Raw genomic sequence first — 19,785 nt, forward strand, 5'->3', positions numbered from 1 at the left:
CTCTACCGTGAACAGAATAAAATCTAGTGCTGCATCAGTGGACGGTTAAGAGCTAACATAAGGTAAAGTAACTTTATTTAACGTCGGTAGTTCCTTCAGCTACGAGGCTGGTATCAATGGAAGCCGACGGTGCGCCCTTTACCCCCCTCCCTCTGTCAGTGCTCCATTTTACGGGAATTTAAAGCTATAGCTACACGGATCAGAGGAAAGTCGAAACAGACATTGAAGTCCCCGAGGATCGAACGGGGGATCTCTTGCTCCGAAAGCAGCGCACTAACCAATTAAGCTACACCTGGTCCTACTCAACTGTATTTTCAACGTCAATTACCAAAAAATCCAGAACAAAGCGCATGTTTGTGGTGCAAGTAAAAAACACATGAAACATAAATAGCGAGGCCACATTTTACCTGGCAAGCAATTCTCAGTAAAAAGTTGACAACTGCATCAGCATGGTATTTATCTAGCGGTGACTTGACTTGACTCTCTTGAACTGCTACTCTGGCACTACCCTGTGAACAAACAAACAACACATAAACAACTTCAAGGCGAACAACGGCAATAAAAAGAAAAAAGTTAAGGTCATGCAAAGGACGCAAAAACTCGAAGAGAAATATTCAGTTTTATCACAAAACACCAGCGCCATTTGTGGAAGCTAAATAGTTGCTGACGGAGAAATCGCCGCAGACGGACAAATTATCTTGAAAAAGGGTCCAAGGTGGAGATTGTTCGACCGCCGACAAGGACGATTTTAGCGTATGGCCTAACATATGATCGAAAAACGACCTCTTTCTTGACGATTGTTGAACGTTTTACAAACGAAATGATATATTTTCCGGCGTCGTTCTGGAAGACGTCATCGTCGTTGCTTTTGCGCAACATATTTTTTCGCTAGAAATCGTTGGTGCAGACGAGGGAGCTTTGCTCCGGGAGCGTGTTGCAGGAGCGTCCTGCGGGAGCAAGCTCCCTCGTGTGTACCGACCTTCACACTCAAGGATTCCCAAATGAACTGAACTCACTTGCGACAAAGACCTTGTCCTCTTTGCCGTTTCTGACGTGGTTGAGTCTTCTGATGGTCGTTTGACACTTCCCACCTGCAAACAAACAAACAAACAAAACATCATTTAAATGCAGCAAGTTACGTACCATCGCAAAATACTGAATGATGGAACAATATCGTAACATTGTTCTTCAACATTACCTGTGAAGCCGTGATAGAAGATTGCTCGGTTGCCTATAAATGGATAACAAAATTCAATTTGTAATTCGGCTTCTGTTAACTCAGTGATGATGATGATGATGACTTGAATTCAAGAAACGTGAATATGTGAATTTTTGGTGATCACAGAGGAACATAATAAGGCTTCTTCGTATAATGCAAGGATTCCCACCAATCAAGCAGAAAATACGAGTCTAGTTCACGAGATAAAAAAACGGGTCAGAATAGACTGAATGCAAAGCTAAGGTGATTTTTGACAAATTCAGCCCACTGAGTTAGGACATGTGCTCTGCGAGAACAAATTCCAGTCCTGTTAACGACATCAAGGAAACCGCGAAAAACAGGCCTAGCCCGTCCTCTTAGCACGAGATTAGTGAAATTAACATTTCATGCGGGATCTGGGACGCCGACAAAAACCGATCAATCCGGATGGCATGAAAAGAATTAGACTTTCGCTCATCTCGGGACTTTGTCCCTCGATTTCGCTCGCTCGCTCGCACTTCTTCGCAGTCGACTTGTGGCAAGTCTATAAAAGAATCTAAACCATCATTTACACAGCAGAGCCTGCTTTACCTCTGTGTTTGTTGGCTGCTCTTGATCATCCTTTATGCGCTGCAATTCCCACTTAAGAATCACTTCAGCCAGGTCCACTGCAAGCTTCCGGTGTTCAAAGGATGCCTACATAAAACATACCGAGGAAGCTACAGTAGGTCATTAAGAACTAAGTTCAAGCGACAACCGTCCAGGCGGTCGAAGTGTTGGAGCCGTGAGCGGTTTTCGCCGCGAGGGGAATGGAGAGCTCCTCTCTTGCTTTCATTTCTCGATTGACAAAACCACCAGCAGCGAAGCTTATACAAATCAACTAATCATTTTACTCACATTAGCCGTGAATCCTAGCCTCTGCATGGCACTTATCATGTGTTGAATCAGGTGGATTCTGACTGGATAGTAAACTCGATAATGACGAACCAGTAAGGTCCTGTAAATAAAATCACCACAGTGAGTGAGCAAGAGAACTTGAGTTTTCAAGCGGCAAAAATAGCGGTCCATTTTCGCTCCAATCCATCAATGAGGCTAGCGCTTAACCTTGGTAGACGTGTGACAAGAATCTCGCAAGTTGCCACGGTAATTAATTCGGCTCAGCGCTAAATATGCCTGGAGCAAGTTAGCCCCGCTGGGCGGATTTAACGCGAAATCAAGAACTGTAACTTACAGCATGTGAACCAGCTGCGCCACGGTGTGTCCTTCTTCGACGATGATTTTCTTCGTCCAGTGCGTTAACTTGGCCTGAAGTTGAGAAAATGTCTTTATATTTAGCAAACGTCAAGCAACAGCGACACAAATGAACTGCTCATCACGTGATTCATCCAAAACGAAGGCCACGTTGAAGATCAATTTAATGACGTCACTCGTGAAAGGATTTCTCGAAAGTACTGATAACGTTACGGATTTGTCCAGGGCTCCGTGCGATACTATTATAATCAAATAAGAGGCGAGGTTGGAAACAGTTGTGAGGTGTCTGAAAGACTTAAGCTGCCACTATAATTACTTCCATTGTGTCTGAGAGCAAGTTGCTAAAATACCTACTTACATCGGCGCGCGAACAAACAGCACTTTTGCTCGCCGTGTTAATCGAGACGGCGACAGAGACCCTTCCGAGATGGATGTCAAAAATCAAATAATCACATCCACATCAGGACTTCTTTATCAAAAATTGTACTTAGACGCAAAATTGAAGTTTGCTTACGTAATAAATAATGATCAAATGTTAACCTTGGATGTCATTGCCCCCATGGGCCTCCTACAATTCCGGAAATATCCGAACATCCGAAATAGTAATCGGAAGGTCATAGTTTCGACTTCTGCTTGGCGCATTCGGATTTTTCCCGAATACCCCGAATCAGTATTGATAAATGAATCGCTAATTTCAACTTCCTTACATTCTCATCCTCCATTCTTGCCGGCATCGAGGGTGTTAAAATGTCCAGAGCTTGTCTTACTACACCGCGCGCTTCGACTGCATGAGCTTTAAGCAAGCTGTGGAAAACCTAGAACAACAAAATAGAAAATAAAAATTTCGAATTTATTCCGAATTTATTTCAAATTAATTTTTTTATAATTTGATCGTTAAGGAAATAGAGCCAAGAAAACTAACACATCACGTTACCTGGAGAACAATTCTCTTGTGAATAGCAAACTTGGCAATGATGTGAGCCAGCAGCAAGTGACCGTGGTATTTGGTAGAGGGATCCTAAATTACATACAGGAAATAAAAGACCTTAAGGTTATAAGAAAGACCAGGTAAAAAGGCTTTTCAGGGCCAATGGGACACAACGAAACGACGGAACAGAACAACAACGACTGTTAAGAATCGTCAACTGGCCGGAGACAAACCTGTTGGCTATTTACAAGTGCAGCTGGGAAGTTGAACCAGAGACTACCAGGATCAAATTCAACGAGTGGTCAGACCGGGTCTTGAACCCGGGATCTCCGGATCTCAAGGCAAGCGTCCTAACCACTGGGTCACACTCCCTCAAAAAGCTCTTAAACGTGTTGATCAACACCCGAAATAAGACGGTTACAGTGTCGGCTTCACAGTTCATATACGGGTAACCTAAGTCCATGTACCACAAATCTGTGATCTTTTTTTGGCCTCAAATAGGAATGAAAACCTATAATGTTCATAACGGATAAATACTACAACATCTACAACAAAAGGTGGGTAACTTTAGGGTACTGTATTTACAATGGCGCCTTGTGAAAGGAATGCGTGATATTGCAAGTTACTCAATTTGAATTCTGTCCAAATTCTACAGTCAGACATAATGTTTTTTAGATACAAAATACATGAGTAAAACAAAAATAGATAATAAGAGAGATAATCTTTAAGACACTAGTTAAAGAAAAATACTACTTAGATTAAAAAAAAAAGAACTTGTGATTCTGAGGAACATGCGGGCCTCAGCAATGCGTTTCAGTTGGCTATATCTTCATGAATTATTAATACATTTGCAAGGCAGAACGTCCAGATTACTGGTGTAATAGTTCCATTGGTGATGGAATCAGCAACATCGACGCTTATTTCCCTTTTGTAAACGGTCGCTGCCATTTTTTAGCTCTGAATTACACTCATTAGGTCTAAGAACTAAAAAGGTTGCGGTTACTGGGAGTTGTGTCTCGCTGGTCATATGAGTTAGGGTTCGGGTTAGGGTTCTGTTTAGGGTGAGGGCTAAGAACCCGAGCTCGAGTCTTGAAATTTTCGGACTCTTTTTTTCCTCCAGTTTTTCTTTTATAAATGTTTTTTTTTTCCTTTTTTGTCTTAACTTTTGTTAATATTTTTTCTTAGCTTGTGTCTTTTAATTTTCTTTGAAGTGAAGTGTGCAGTCGACCGTTATAAATAGCATCGACCGTTTCAAATGGCAACGACCCTTTACGAAAGGGAAATTTGCAACACCGACTGGCCAAACACGATAACTACAGCTGAGGTGGCGCACGTCAAAAACATGAACTACCCAGACCCCCACATAAGTGATACAAACGCTACTTTCGGTATACATCACTTCCGCTACATTACAACTGTCTTACCACGCATTGTTTGGGCAGCAAGCACGGCCAGGCAAACGTCATTAAACGTCGCAGCTTTCTTCCCTGCTTTCTGAAAAAAAAAGAATGAGACATAGAAAGTGAATCGTGCCTTCTTTGGAACTGAAAAGAACTCTTTTAAGAAGGCGGCGTTGACCAGCAGTTTAGGAGATGATTTTGGACGCGGATACTTCGGATCGACAAATCGTACTCAGACAACCAACTGGATTTGTCCCGTTTAGTTGTTCCGCTTGATTTTCCAGTTTGGCCGTCCGTTCGGTAACCACGCTTTGAAAAAGGGGAGTTTATTAAGAAATAACGATGGTTATGCCGACAAAAACGTCACTTCAACATTTAACTGTGCGCGATATTAACTATTTCGCGATCATTCCACCTTGCTCGTGTTGTACAACAAAACGGGCGAAGCTCACGTATCCTACGAGTGGATTTGTACGAACGGTTTTGAAAGAAAAGATAGAGAAAGAACAAGGCAGTCTTCATGCTCCCGTTTTCTTCGATCTTCCCACGTTGTTGTACGAAAACATATGCCGCACCTGTGCGGCACAATGACTTTTTCTGTTTCAACCAACGATAATAATTTTGTGGCGTTGTCACGGCTGTAGTAGCTACGGCAATGATTGCGGTCGCATTAGGGAGTTAACAGGGAGCTTAAGCAATGACGACGGCAACGGCAACGAGAACGTCATGTAAAAACATAAATTCCCGTTATTGCGATCACTTCGCGACTATTCCGAACTTTTTAATATGACAAAGGTGTGGCAGTCCTTCAGAAATGAAACCGTTACGAGCGGCGGTTAATTTAGGGGAGAAAAATGAAAATTTATGTCTAAGTGCTGACGTTCTCCATAACACCTCAAACTTGGTTATTTCACGTTGTAGTTTTGCTGTTTTGCTGACGACGGCAAAGAAATTGACAAAAAGGAAAAACGCAGGTGCAGGGCGTGCAAAGCTACTGCTTTTGCTTACTGAATATGCAAATTTGTAACGTTCTCGTTGCCGTCGCCGTTGTCGTTGCTAAAGCTCCCTAACACTGGTGTTAAATCAAGTTCTATTGTTCAGTGTTCCCCTTCGAGAGTTGACACTAGAGTAGTGTCAACCCTAGTGTTACACGGTGTTTCTCTCAAGTGCGACTGCAACCAATGACACGTTGTCGTCGTTTCCTAAACTCCCTCATAACAAAATGGTTGCTTCTCTCCAGGGTTTCTTATAGCTTTGCCCCCCCCCCCTCCCCCAGAAAAATACAGATAAGAACGTTAAGAATGACAATTAATAACAGTGGTAAATTTTTAAAAAACCGGCTAACAAAACCAACTCACTTATTCGCAGCATCGTGGATATGTTGAGAGGCGTGTTCCACAAGCAAAGCTGAGAACTGAAGCAGCAGAATGCGAACAGCATCCTAAAATTACCAAACCAAACGTTTAGAGTTCTGAAAGGCCTCTCTTTTTACCCTTGACGATCGCGGCTGGTGACTGCTATACAACATTTAACGCTAAAGAAATTGAGACACATCAAGAAAGAGATTCACAATCATCTTTCCGTAAGCTGTGATGTTTTGTATTGCTTTCGTTCTTACCTTGCACTGAAGAAGGCAATTTTCTTTACTTCAAACGGATCAACCAAATACTTGGCTCGTTTTGTGTCCTTCCCGCGTGCAATTAATATAACACCATCAGCAAAACTGGATTCTTTTAAAAAATATTGTTACTTACGGATGTGCCAAAGGGATTCTCAGGATCAATAACTTTGGAAATAAAGACACTGATAACATTCTCGTTGCTGTCTTGTTCAGGACTCGGGGGTCCGCCAATCAAGCTGTCTCCTTCACCGCGCTCAAACGAAACTTGAAACATGGGAATCAACACATACTGCAGGGCCTGAGAATAAAAAAAACCCGAATTTAATAATAGATAAATTTGGTGATACTCGCCTTTGACGTGACGTCACGGCGGCCATGACGTCAACTAATCCTCTGGGAATTGAGCTCTATTATCGTGCAAACGTCTTCTTTTGTTTCGGTGAAAAAACAAGGTTCCTGATTCCCTGAGTGATAACACTGTAGATTGGTTAGGTCTTTTTCGTAGAGTGTATCGGAAATGATTCCTCCAGGAATCAGTCGTAAAAAAATTCGGGAAAAATTAACGTTACGCTCAATCGCTATGAAATTTGCCGTGACATGCTGCCACTTTCCCTGAACGTTTCCTATTCGATGCTTAAAACCCGCTTACATACATCAGACCATTCTCCTTCAGATCATCACCGGCTTGCCCGAGGCTGCCCGTCGGGTGAAATTTTGTTTCGGTCAGAGAACGACTATAGAAACGTTTTCAGCCACAAAACCTAAGCCAAGATATCCCGATTGTAATTCCAAATCAGTTACCACTTACTTGAAGAAACTAAGTTAGCACCGGGCATGAAAACGAAGGCTTTGCTTTCACACCCTTTCCAAGTTTAAATTTGTATTTAATCTCCTGCTCGGTTCAATAGGATAATAGACCTTTTTGCAGATACGGCAGCCATTTTGATTTCTTTTGTTTCAAACAGCATTTATGGGATGGCCAGGGGGCAAATACATATCAATTTGCCTCCTGAGCATCCCATCCCTCGAAACAATAGAAATCAAAATGGCCGCCGTATCTGCAAAAAGGTCTATTCCGAAGTGTGCATGAAATAAAAAAAAATGCGAATTTTCAAAAGGAATTTTACGAGTTTTTTTTTTCTTAAAAACAACGGAAAATAAAAAACCACTACCCTTGATGTGGACCCTGTTTTTTTTCCGCAAGTGTTAAGTTTGAAAGTTGCCTTTTCTTTTCATGCTTCACCCCATTTTCCCATCTATCCGATTTCGTCTCCTTGTGTCAAGCAGGCTTTACTGATCAAGACTAGATGGCACGTTTAACAGACGAACCTTTGCTTTCAGCTCCTGGGGGAAGTTTTGGTCATGGAAAAGTTCCACGAATTTGAAGAAAACAGCTCTTTTCTGCTCCACGGAATAACTCTGAAAAAAAAGATATTTCATTAAACTAATTAAACTTTTAAAAACAAATAGAATGTAGAATAGACCGCAGGTGGTGGTTGAAACGGTAAACTAACATACCTTGGCAACAGTTTCATCTAAGAACTTCCTTAGAAAGTGAAAATCAGGAACATGGCGTATGGTAAATACACGTAATAACTGGAACAATAATTCCACTTCAGAGGCTCGATGTCTAAAACAGATGATGAAAAGCGAAAATGTTCATTTGAGAAAAAAATCAGACTAGTTGCTCTCGATAATCGCATCAGAGGCAGTCAGACAATCACGAGAACCAGTAAGAACTCATAGAATAAACCTTCGACAGACGAAGAGCGAGACAGAAAGGGAGTGAGACAAAATAAAGTCCTGAGTTTTGGTGTTCAGAAATTTAGACAAAACCATGGCGGCCATCGCAAACTTATGCCTGAATGAACTATATTTAAATGTTTAACTCATATGACCAGCGAGACACAACTCCCAGTAACCGCAACCTTTTGAGTTCTTAGACCTACTGAGTGTAATTCAGAGCTAAAAAATGGCATCGACCGTTTCAAATGGCAACGACCGTTCTGAGAAATGGCAACGACCGTTTACAAAAGGGAAATTTGCGTCGCCGAGTCTGGGAATCGAACCCGGGCCACATTTGGTGGGAGGCGAGTGCTCTCACTCGCACTGCGTCGTCTCCGCTCCCTACTGCTCCTGAAAATATGCCCGAAATCCTTCTCTCGTTTTTAGAGAGAGATAAAAAAAGGTTCACTGATTATCTTTTCAAATCTGGCGCTCAAGGCGCGTTTCAAGGTCCCGGATATGTCGAGTCATTCTGGGCCCCAGTTATTCAACGGTCGGATAATAGTATAGCCACTTTCAAATGACCTTGAAAAATAAACGTAAAAAATTATCGAACAAAAATAAACGAGCGCAAATTTTCATTGGCTTAGCGAACGCGGAAGCAAACAACGTCATCTTGCCATGGATCTTTCTGGAAAGTTTCGCTTTGACGTCATTACAAATGCAGTAAGGTGATTGGGCAATCGAACTGCCCATAATAGGAGTTTCCTTGGCGGGAATAAAGAGAAGTTTTGTTGTAATCTTGCCAAACATTGGTCCGTGAAACAAATTGCGAACACTTTTTCAAGGTCATATGAAAGTCGCTCTATCCAGTGGACAGACAAGTCACTATCCAGAGTATCAAAGATCCCCCATGTTAAACTTTGGCGAAGGTTTTCGTATACTCTTTAACTTGTGCTTAGATTGTAAATATCCACGGTCACGAGTCAGAACAAATACTGAAATTAATCTTTGCACAAATTCAAACTCCGGATGGTGACTAGTTCAGCGGATCAAGTTATCTGCCCTTTGAACAACTGGAGCATGGACGATGAAAAGTTTCTCTGACTTTGGCAAAACAGGCACAATATTAAATCTCTGTAATAAACATTGATTCCCGGTAACTCATTTCCTTAATAAAAATAATATAATTTGCATTCCCTTATGACGACAGAAGCCTGCCATTACGATAAAAATGGGAGTCTAGATTTCTCCCATAGAGCGTTATCACTCACGTGCCCAGCAGCCATATTGGATTACCGAAACAAAAGAAGGTATTTACATAAAATAGAATTCAATAGGCCATTTCCAAGTTCATGTCTGCCTTCTCTTCAAAGCGAGTCTAAGTGCGAAGTTTTTGTGATGGTAATTAGTTCTACTTTACACATGAAAGAAAACTAATTTTCATAAGAAAAACTTCGCTCTTAGACTCGCATTGAAGAGAGGCAGACTTAAACTCAGAATGGCCAATTCCCGGACGATTACTTTGGTACACCATTATGGCCAGTGTTGGACACGAACATGGCCACCGTGACGTCAAGTGAAAACGCTCTATAGAGATTTAATTTTGAAGAACATCTAAATTCAAATGCGTTTTTTGCGTTCCGAAAGCAGACTGCTTAGAGAGAAGAGGGAATCAGGAAATGCGGAGGAGCGACAAACATAAGAGAAGTGTGTTCAAGATTGAACTTGTCATTATGTCAGATGACTTACTTGATGTAATTCAACAAACACTTAGCAAGAAGTTTTGGTTCGCGCCAACGATGAATTGGAGTGCCATCCTAAAAACGCAATTCACAACAAAGTTAGACATAATTTTTATTGCATTCTACCGCCTCTTTTGGGGGCGCAGTGATGTGACATAGAAGAGAGACTTTGCTTCGCGTTCTCGTGAAACAACAAGCAGGAAAAACGGCAGGATGGTGACAATTGTCTTATTCTAACTTGTAAAAGGAGAAATGATTGCTCAATATCTTACTCTTACGGGCAAAAATAAAAATGAGCTACTACCCACATTTTGCCGTAAATCTCTCTAGTAAGAAAATAATCAATACTATTCTGAGTAGTTTTTGGCCTGATCTAATTAATTTATTCTGCTCTCTAAAACTTTTTCCAATTTGGCAAATAAATGGATGGTTGTGGGTTAAGTTGGCAGTGACCACCCCATTTCCAACGAGCTCGAATAGAATAACCTTTTTACTAAATTTAACTTTGAATGTTTGAATACATTTCATTTCTTGCCCCAAATTTTTCAATGAAACTAAGAAATGCCGTATATTTTGAAGTGAAGATTTCTCAAATTATCCAGATCACTTTTCCAATTTGACAATTTTTTCAGTTTGGCAATTCTTGCTACTGGCGCGATCATACGCTACGAGCTGAAATCATAAGCGAGTTTCGTTAGCCAGTCACAAACTGAAATAAAAATATGAATAAAAAGACAACTTCATAAGTATGCAAAACCATCTTTTTTTCTTAGGCAAGGATTTTTTTCTTCACTCGGGCATACAAACGAGTACCAACGTAATGCATGCTGGAGGGGATAGTACACTATGCCGTGCGGGGACAATTACAAAAGCTCTTGATTGCCTTGTGCTGCTGAAATGTGATAAGCTGCGACCGTATCGCGGGTTATTTTGTTTATCGTGCGAATGAATCTATTTTTACCAACTGAGCACACTCACAAACACCATTGTGTTGCAATTTAAGCCTAAAAAATCAAGACAAAACTCTTCTGTCAATGCAAACCAAGAATAATGATGCAGTCATGACAGTACTTCACTGAAGTTATCAGTTTTTCTGCTGTATTTATGGATATAGAGAAAACTAATGGATACAATTTTGAATCAGCAGGTTTTCCATGTGTCATAATTGTGAGTCACATTACTAAGATGCTTTGATACCTTTTTCAATCTTTCTTGAAAACTGCTTGATACCCAAATTCGTCGTAAGTGGCCAATCTAAAGAGTATACAGAAAAATGCAATGCGATTGAAAACATTGACACCGAACATATTAGCGTTTCAATGTTCTTGAACAGGTCAATTGTACAATTATTATAAATTCATCTTTTATCTCTTACCAAAACAGGGTGCTCAGGCAGCCAAGAATCGTTAAACTTCACCAACAACCTGAAATTTGATAAACATAAAGGGCCATTTATTTTAAGTCTGACACAGAACGAGGTTCTCAGGGAGCTTAAACGTGACGTATTTGGGCCACGGAAGGCGGAAACAGAAGTAAGCCGTTTTCCCTCTTAACCTGTCTTGGCAATACTACATTCATATTGCTAAGTATCTTTTCAATGTTAGAGACCATCAGTCGAAAAATCTGATAGAGACTACTGTCTTGGTATGCGAAATGTTTACTTCCGGTTTTCATCTGAAGCGCGCGCTAAAGCTCCCTATTCATTTTAACCTTCGGGACCACTAATAAAAGTGAGTTCCGTAAAGTACAACGCTTTTCTCCCTGTTATTTTGCTTCCTCGACAATGTTTTTGAAAATAAACGGTAGATCTGCCGTCATAAATATGACTAGGAACGCGATTTTGTTTTGAAGCACCAGCTTAACTATTCATAAAGTACTGGAGTCCGAGAGTTTGGTGTTAAGACGTGCTCTTAATTAGCTTCTAGTTTGCTGACTGGAAGGAACTTTACGGGGCAGGGAAATTCGTTTTCGTACGTGTACGTAAGAATAAAGCAAAATGCATGGAATAGAGCTGTCGCTTTAGGGAGTGTTTTCCTCTGCCTCGCGAGTGAAAAGCTCCCAACTAAGTGATAGCTATGTCATGCTAATAAAGCCTAATAAGAACAAAACAGTTTTCCATGGCTACGACTCCCAGGGTGATATGGCTGTGCGCATGCCCAAGGTACCGCAGACCGCTGGTTTGGTGTTGGATAATTTGTGTTTGCTTGTAGCGTGTTTCAATGATAGCCCTTAATTGAGGGTTTGAATGCATAAAAAATACAGAAATAAAAATGTACATAAGAATAAAGAAAAGCTTTAAAACCTAATTATTTTGATTCCCTGGTTTTGCAACTCCATCTTTTTCTGTAGTGCTTGGACTTGATCTTCAGGAGGCTGATGAAAAACAAAATCAAATTCGAAAAAGAAGAAGCAACAGCCTCTTAATACGAGTTGGCTGCAAATCATAACAGCTTAAGTCTAATGAGAAGTCTTCGTGATATTTCTTCTGTTGAAGAGACAAAAGATTTACTAAAAACCATTTTATAAACTTCTTCTTGGGAGCAAGTTTCAACAGTTGTCCTTGCTTTTCACACACACCTGGCTATTATTACAAAACAAGTTTAGCCCGTTTTGCGCAGGCAGAATGTTCTTCCTTTGTGTTGTCAATTGCTCCAAATGGTATTTGGTTTTCCGCGTCTGTCATGAATGGCCAAACTAGAATGCTTTGGCATGCATCTAAAGAACACTCTAACTTGGCGGTGAAAGACAAAAAAAAACCAAATCGAACAGATAGAAATGGAAAGAAAGATTCACATGAATGGATACCAATATATGATAAATTACGCCGTCTCGAGAGTTTTAAGCATGCCTTGAAAACTGTATTTTCGCGTTCGCCGCTTTAAGATTCGGCTGATAAACTGTACCAGGAAATTTTCACCTGTGGTATGCTAAATGTGCTGTTGACAAGTTTGAGCGAATGGGCCTCCAGGGTTTGTCTCAAAGGCTTGGACGATTCTTGGCTAAGGACATACTGTGAAAAAAGATATTGTTCAAATAAATGGGATAAAGAGACGATGGAGAACAATAAGGGAATCTTTGCTGACGTCACTGTTTACATAAAATGTTTGTTTCGTTAACGTAGGAGTTTCCCAGTCACGGAAGGCATCATGCTAGTTACAAATTGACTTCAAACGGTAAAAGAACTTGTTAGACTCTGTTAAATCTCCAGTCCTACTCCTTTTAGCTTTGATAACGAGCAGGTTATTAGTCATAAAAAACTGATAAATTCTTGGATGACAAAGGCGCTAACGCGTCCCATGCGCACTTTAAAATTTCGTATTCGAATTTTCAAATCATCATTGACCGAATGCATAAATGGCGGCCAAAAATGTATTTTTTGTTTATGTGCTAATGAGACTCACTAGCCTCGCTCTCAAGCAACATTTCTTTTGTATTTTGTCCATGCAAACGAGGCTAGTGAGGCTAATTAGCACATAAACAAAAGAATATTTTTTGGCCGCCATTTATGCATTCGGTCTATAGCTCAGAGATTATCTGGTATATCGGGTTCAATTTTTCAGAGAAAGCTCATTAGGCAATGCACTTTCAATATTCAGTACTTTATTTTCGGCTGACTTATAAGAGGCACTGCTAACGAAGCAAAAAATGTAAACAAAGATCCCCCTAAACAGAGCAACGATATTGCCTACAGGCAAAAGAAGTCTTCCTTACTCACCATTAACAGGCGATTCATTTGAGAACTAGCAAGCTGAAGCAAAAAGTAATCCACAGTCTGCGTTGGATAACGAATCAAGAACTTAAGTAATGATACTCGCAAAGGGCTTCCGATCTGCAAAGAAAAAACCAAAAATACTTGATGTACATCACAAAGCCAGGGTCACACTATACACCAAACGCGTTTGCGAAAGCACGTGGCTCCAAACCCTAACATCAATAATGTTCTACTCAGGGGGTGCGTTCCTTTGGGATGATCCGAAAAAGGATTACTGATCCAAGATCACTTGGATCATGGTGCATCCATTGAACCCAAAAATCCTTTACCAGAGTAGATTCATCGGTTCCTTTGATGCACCGTGATCCAAGCGATCTTGGATCAGTGATCCTTTTTCGGATCATCCCAAAGGAACGCACCCTACACGAAAGTATGCCACGCATTGCCGACCCCAGAAACGTGAAGACCAGCCTGGACTTGAACATAGGTAGGAAGCTTAGGCAGGAAGGCAGGCAGAAGTGAAGCAACTCTGGAATTTGTAATAAGGGCTAAAACGGGACTCGAACATATAACTAAAGATAACGCTCCACGACTCGACCACCGAATTATCAAGTCATTTGGGAGCTCAGCTGGTCAATTGCGACTTCGTTGTCTAACCCGTCAGAGGTGAGAGTAGGGAGTTTGAGAAACGACAACGGCTACGGCAACGACAACGCCAAAAAGCAGTAATATTATTGGTTCAAAGAGGAAAAAAATGATCGTGTTGCACGTGCGGCACGCATTTTTGTCCATTTCTCTCCTGTACTCGTCAAAACAAAAGGGAATTTAAGCAAAGACGACGGCTACGGCTACGGCTACGGCTACGGCTACGGCTACGCCACAAAGCAAGAATATTATTGGTTAAAAAAGGAAAAATACTCGTGCTGCACGTGCAACACGAATTTCCGTGCATTTCTCTGCCGTAACAACAACGTGAAATCACCCTATTTTAGGTTTTGAAGACAACGTGAGCATATAACAATGAAACAGTCATTTTCTGTTTTGACTTCAACACCGTTCGTACCCACCCACTTACAGGATAGTGCGCCTGCACTGTACAAGGTGAACAAGACGGAATAATCGTGAAATACTTGCGATAGCCCCAAGTTATATTTTGGACTAACGTTTTCGTTGCAGTAGCCGTCGTCTTTGCTTAAACTCCCTAACAGGTTTTGACGACAACGTGGACAAACAACAGTGAATCTTTCCTTCTCTCTCTTTGCTTCAAATCCTTACATACCAATCTGGTTATGGCATACTTCGCCCATATTGTACAACATAAAAAAGGTGGAAACATCGACAAAAACACTTAGGATAGCACAAACTAATAGTTTGAAGCGACGTTTTCGTCACCGTAGCTGTTGTGGTTTCTTAAACTCCCTAGTATGAAGGAGAGAGAACATAGGAAAGTCATTTAGTGGTATCGCGGATATGAAAGAGTTTTCTACGCAGGAAACCATACCCGCAGCTTTATCACATGACATACTGTCGATCGCATCTTAAGATCAAACTTATCAGAACGTTACACTTGTGAAAAAAGAGAGAATAGGACACTGTTACTCAAATTCCAATTCAAAAAGGTCTATCAGAGATATCGCAAAACTGCTAAGTGGTGTTTACAGGACTTCGGTTTTTAACTAGAGATCCAAAGGTTCTAATAAGTAAGTGGTTTCGATTCTGTTTCCTTTTTCTTTCAGTTAACAGTTTATTTGGACAAGCGTTCAAACACACGGTGCGAGAGTATCTGCGATGGCCACTGTTCAACTGGTCTTTACAGCTTACCTCCATGAGAAGAACTTTCTCCACTTTCAGCACTAAACCAATCAGTGGTTCAATTAGCTTTGAGGAGGCAGCAGGAATCAAGTAAAACATGTTGATAATGGATGCGCAGATTTTCAATTCTTGAGGCAGCTGGCAACGGAGAAAAAAAGCCTTAACTATTTTAGGAGTTATACAAGAGAGACTCAACAGACTCGAACATGATCCAACAGAACTAACCATGCTTTATGCATACTGGGTATACCCAGTATATTTCCCCACTGAGGGATATATACATATATATGCCTTCTAGTTGTAAATCAATTTAATCACCTCTTCAGAGTTGTGATTCGTCTTGGCAGCTGACTGTGCTGATGCAGCAGTGACAACTTCAACCCACTTCTTAAGGTGTGCCTACAGCAAAACACGAATAAAGGATGAGGACGAGGCTTGTCTCATGCACAAATTATTTACTCCACGTGCATAATTAGTATTTGCTATTCACCTCTGAGATAACCAATCAGAATGCGCGGAAAACACTATTCACTTGTGTGGTATACACTAAAAACCGTTATACAAGGGAGAAAAGGCTTTCACTACTCAGTGTGCGAGGTTCCACTTACACGTCCATCCATACATTTTTACTTGCATCAAATGGAGTGGAGCATACGGCACACAAGAATAATTTGGAAATCAACCATAGATGGGTACAGAGGAACCAGCCGTAAAGACTCGATGCAAGCACTTCTCGCATGTAGCGTGCGAATGGTGGGGAAAACTTCATGGACAAGTCACTTTGAAATGTTTACACAATGCCACAAAAGTGCAAAGGTTCGAGGCGACTTACGATGTAACAGTCGGGTTGTAACTTTGTCTTACCAATAACTGCTCGCAAAGTTTTTCATTAAAACTGCCTGGGAAAAGCTCCATGAGATGAGACAGCCTCTGTGAGAGAAGAAGCGACAAATTAATAGAAATTTTGAGGAAAATCTAAAAATTACCCAAATGGACAGAGGTCCAGAACTGTATTTCAAAAATAAAATATATTGCGAGTGCTAATCACGCTTACTTGCAATCGAGGACTGAATTGCGAAGGGCGCGGCTCACGACATCGGGCTGAAAGCAGACAAAGGCGCCTCTGGCTGCCGCTATACAGTCCATGTTTGATGTCGGAGCACAGCACCACAGCTAGATGTTAATTAGCTGTGAATCGATTATGATGAAAGAGGAAAACCGGAGTACCCGGAAAAAAACCCTCGAGTCAGGTTAAGATCTACTGAAACTCAGCCCACAGGCTGGCCGAGACTAGAATTGAACCCCGGCTCGCAGTGGTGGGAGGCCCGATAGATAACCACAAAGCCACCCTGACCCGAACCCGAACCCGGACCACTCGATCCGGAGTCGAGCGCGCTAACTGCGCCTCCCGTTTCCTTACAAATTGCGGGGCTTTAAATAATGACATCAAAAAAAAGATGACCAAGACAGTTAATTATCGAGAGTTACTCGTGACTAATGATCCCGTACTTTACAAATAGAGCCTACTGAAGACGCATTAAAGTTTATTCCAAGTGCGTGCCGTTCGAGTACTTCAGACACACAGGCATGCAATGGTAACCCAATTTGATTGAACTGAAAATAAACGCAAGTTTCAAAACCTGAATGATCTGCAAGTTAAGACTTCTATAATCTCCCAGCTTGAGAAGGAGAGGCCTAATGCTCATATGAACTAGTTCCATGTCCACTTGCGAACCAGCCATGAACTAATAAGGAACAAGAAGAGAGCAAGGTTGTTGTACACAGTTGAGAAAAAAAACCTTATAAAATACACAACTTGGAAGGCTGGCATGAAGACTTGGCGACCGAAAATGAAGAGACCTTTATCGATTGAAAAGCAGATACAGAGAGTACAAGCAACCCTTCTTTGGCTCACCGTATAAAACGGGGATGCGCCGAGGCCATTTCTCACGGCGCTCTTTATTTTCTCTAACACCAGAGAAAATGAGGGCGAGGGGGGCTGAGCTGCTCATAGTATAATAAATGAATAGATACATTTGGTAGTTTGCTGCCAAAACGCAGGACAGCCCGAGTGACAAAAAAATAGTTTCGTTTACATGTAAATCATGGTTACTCCTTTTAAAAATTTTCACTGTACAGTATTTATTGATAGACCATGAAATGGCAGTATTCAAATGTCAAACGCATGGACAGCAAGGAACTTCGAGTTTGTATGACGAAAATTAATGGAAAAATTACCTTTTTCATGCACTCTTTAGCTGCTTCCTGTATTTCTGTTGAGCTAGAATTCAGCGCCTGTGGGTACATTCAGGCGGTTAAAACAAGGAATGACCTTCCAACAACAAAGATGTAATTACCTCGGTATGTAAAGTGTACAATTTTAAACTTTTTTGAATACCAACGATTTTAATGAGACAGATTTTGTTAAGACAGATTTTTTAACAAGCTTTTTTCCCTGAAGTAGTTGATCTCAATCGCAGGATGAGGCTATAATCCACCCCTCTGGGTTTTCCAAAGCCATTAAGGAAACTAACAAACGACTTATTCATGGATTTCAATCACATTATTACCGACTCCAGTTTGTAACGGAAGCAAAGCAATTCTTGAGTAATTAGTTGGCACCATTCAAGGCCATTGTTTATTCGTTTAGGGAAAAACAAAATGGTCGTCGTGACATCACACTAAACGAAGTACGTACCTACGTAACTAAATTTCTTGTATTTTTCTGGCTGTTTTTGAAATTAAAGGTTTTCTTTTCACACAGAGTTTGATTTATTTTTAACCCCATCTTGCGGCTGAGAGTTTTCCTTGCGAATGTTTCTCTTCATCAATTTACAGACTAACCTTAAGGTTGGCTATGATTGTCCCTGAAATCACCATCCATACACACAATATCCCCCCCTCCCCAAACACCCACTTTACTGGTACACTGTAGATGTTTCTTACTTCGACACCAAAAATGCCCCAATGTCGAAAGTAATTCGCGAGTTGCTTGAGTTTTGCATTTACTTCACTCTGTGATTGGTTGAAAGTTCTCGCGCCATTTTTCAACCAATCAGAAGTGAAACCAAAACCAATCGTGGCTTACGTGTGCCCATTTTCCCGCGCTTTGTGTCGGCTGCGCGTAATTACTTCAAGTCTTGATTGGCTTACTGGATTGTCTCAGTCCTTTTTGATTGGCCAAAGTTATTACTTTGGTTTTTGGTTTTACGACACTCGATTGAAACTCGCTCTCCAGACGATCTTTCTTGATCAACTTTTGATACGACTCCTACTTTCAAGTACCTTGTATAGCACATTGAAAATCTTGTCCTTCACTTGAACAATGTAGTGGCAAGCTGTCAGGGCATCTAAAAATATTGACATAACCAGTAAAAAATATATCTATTCCTATTCTTGGAGGTCCCTGCCAAGTTCATCAAGAACAACTTCTGGTATCCCACACACACCACGCAAAATTTTTGTCCAACCATATTTCTTTTTGAGACAAATGATTACAATTTAATCATTTGGTATTATACATGTAGGTACCGGATAAAAAAGGGGTAACATGTCTCATTTTCACAAAATGACCAGTGATGTTGTATCACATTAACAAATTAAAGATGAAGCCAACGTTTTGCAGTAAAAGACATGTAAACAAAGGAATTAAATGACAAGCAATAAAACATTTATTTTGTTTTCCTTTATGAGCCATTAGAGAGAAGAGTAATAAGATTTAAGGGATATTCATATTAAATTCAGTAGTAAGGGATATTCATCAGTTCTATTATATTGGCGTACTCGACAGAATATCGCAATTCTGATTGGTCGGTGACGAATGCATAAATAGAATGCAATACAGAAGTTGCTATGGAAACAGTGGTGGAGTAATTTTGTTGAATACTTGATAAATAAAAAATCGTGTGAACATGCATTTCCTGCATTTCGTGATTTATGGTCACTCGTCATGTTTTAAGTTCTCAAATTTCTTCCAAAACATCACTTGTGTCTATAAATCAAGAAATGTACTCACGTTCATACAATTTCCAATACTTATTGCCTTATTGCTAGATCACTCAGCAGATAAAACGTAGGCGCTGGAAACTGATTGGGCATGTGCTGAGGAAAAGTGTAAATGAGAACACAAGGATAGCCTTAACATGGATCCCAGAAGAAAGACGTAGGAGAGGTAGGCCGAAGGAGACATGGCGAAGAACGGTAGAGAGAGAACGAGGTGAACTTGGGTTCAAAGGTTGGACAGAAGCCGGTTGTTGTGCGAAAGACCGAGAAGCTTGGAGAGAGAGAACGCAAGGCCCTATTTCCCTCAGAGGGAAAAGGAAAAGATGATGATGATGATGATGATTTTACTGCGCTTCTGTTGGCTGTAAACCTCATCAGTTTTAAGGGCATT

At 40.8% G+C, this 19,785-nt stretch overlaps 1 protein-coding gene across 1 annotated transcript in view; it reads right to left on the reverse strand.

Annotated features, from left to right (window-relative positions):
- LOC137967917 (transformation/transcription domain-associated protein-like) overlaps positions 1-19,785 on the reverse strand; it is an 84,215-nt gene that overhangs the window by 32,893 nt on the left and 31,537 nt on the right. Inside the window, exons 48-72 of the mRNA XM_068814514.1 lie at positions 18,678-18,742; positions 17,631-17,687; positions 17,033-17,137; positions 16,257-16,322; positions 15,711-15,791; positions 15,402-15,530; positions 13,584-13,697; positions 12,786-12,878; positions 12,171-12,241; positions 11,244-11,292; positions 11,066-11,122; positions 9,876-9,943; positions 7,917-8,028; positions 7,728-7,817; positions 6,532-6,696; positions 6,136-6,218; positions 4,802-4,871; positions 3,384-3,467; positions 3,157-3,264; positions 2,430-2,503; positions 2,096-2,195; positions 1,790-1,894; positions 1,199-1,231; positions 1,017-1,091; positions 408-509 (exon numbers count right to left, since the gene is read on the reverse strand). Coding sequence (XP_068670615.1) covers positions 408-509; positions 1,017-1,091; positions 1,199-1,231; positions 1,790-1,894; positions 2,096-2,195; positions 2,430-2,503; positions 3,157-3,264; positions 3,384-3,467; positions 4,802-4,871; positions 6,136-6,218; positions 6,532-6,696; positions 7,728-7,817; positions 7,917-8,028; positions 9,876-9,943; positions 11,066-11,122; positions 11,244-11,292; positions 12,171-12,241; positions 12,786-12,878; positions 13,584-13,697; positions 15,402-15,530; positions 15,711-15,791; positions 16,257-16,322; positions 17,033-17,137; positions 17,631-17,687; positions 18,678-18,742 — 2,156 coding nt within the window. The remainder of the gene's footprint in view (positions 1-407; positions 510-1,016; positions 1,092-1,198; positions 1,232-1,789; positions 1,895-2,095; positions 2,196-2,429; positions 2,504-3,156; positions 3,265-3,383; positions 3,468-4,801; positions 4,872-6,135; positions 6,219-6,531; positions 6,697-7,727; positions 7,818-7,916; positions 8,029-9,875; positions 9,944-11,065; positions 11,123-11,243; positions 11,293-12,170; positions 12,242-12,785; positions 12,879-13,583; positions 13,698-15,401; positions 15,531-15,710; positions 15,792-16,256; positions 16,323-17,032; positions 17,138-17,630; positions 17,688-18,677; positions 18,743-19,785) is intronic.

Source organism: Montipora foliosa, chromosome 8, assembly GCF_036669935.1.
Source record: "Montipora foliosa isolate CH-2021 chromosome 8, ASM3666993v2, whole genome shotgun sequence".
In the NCBI taxonomy this organism is placed as follows: Eukaryota; Metazoa; Cnidaria; class Anthozoa; order Scleractinia; family Acroporidae; genus Montipora; species Montipora foliosa.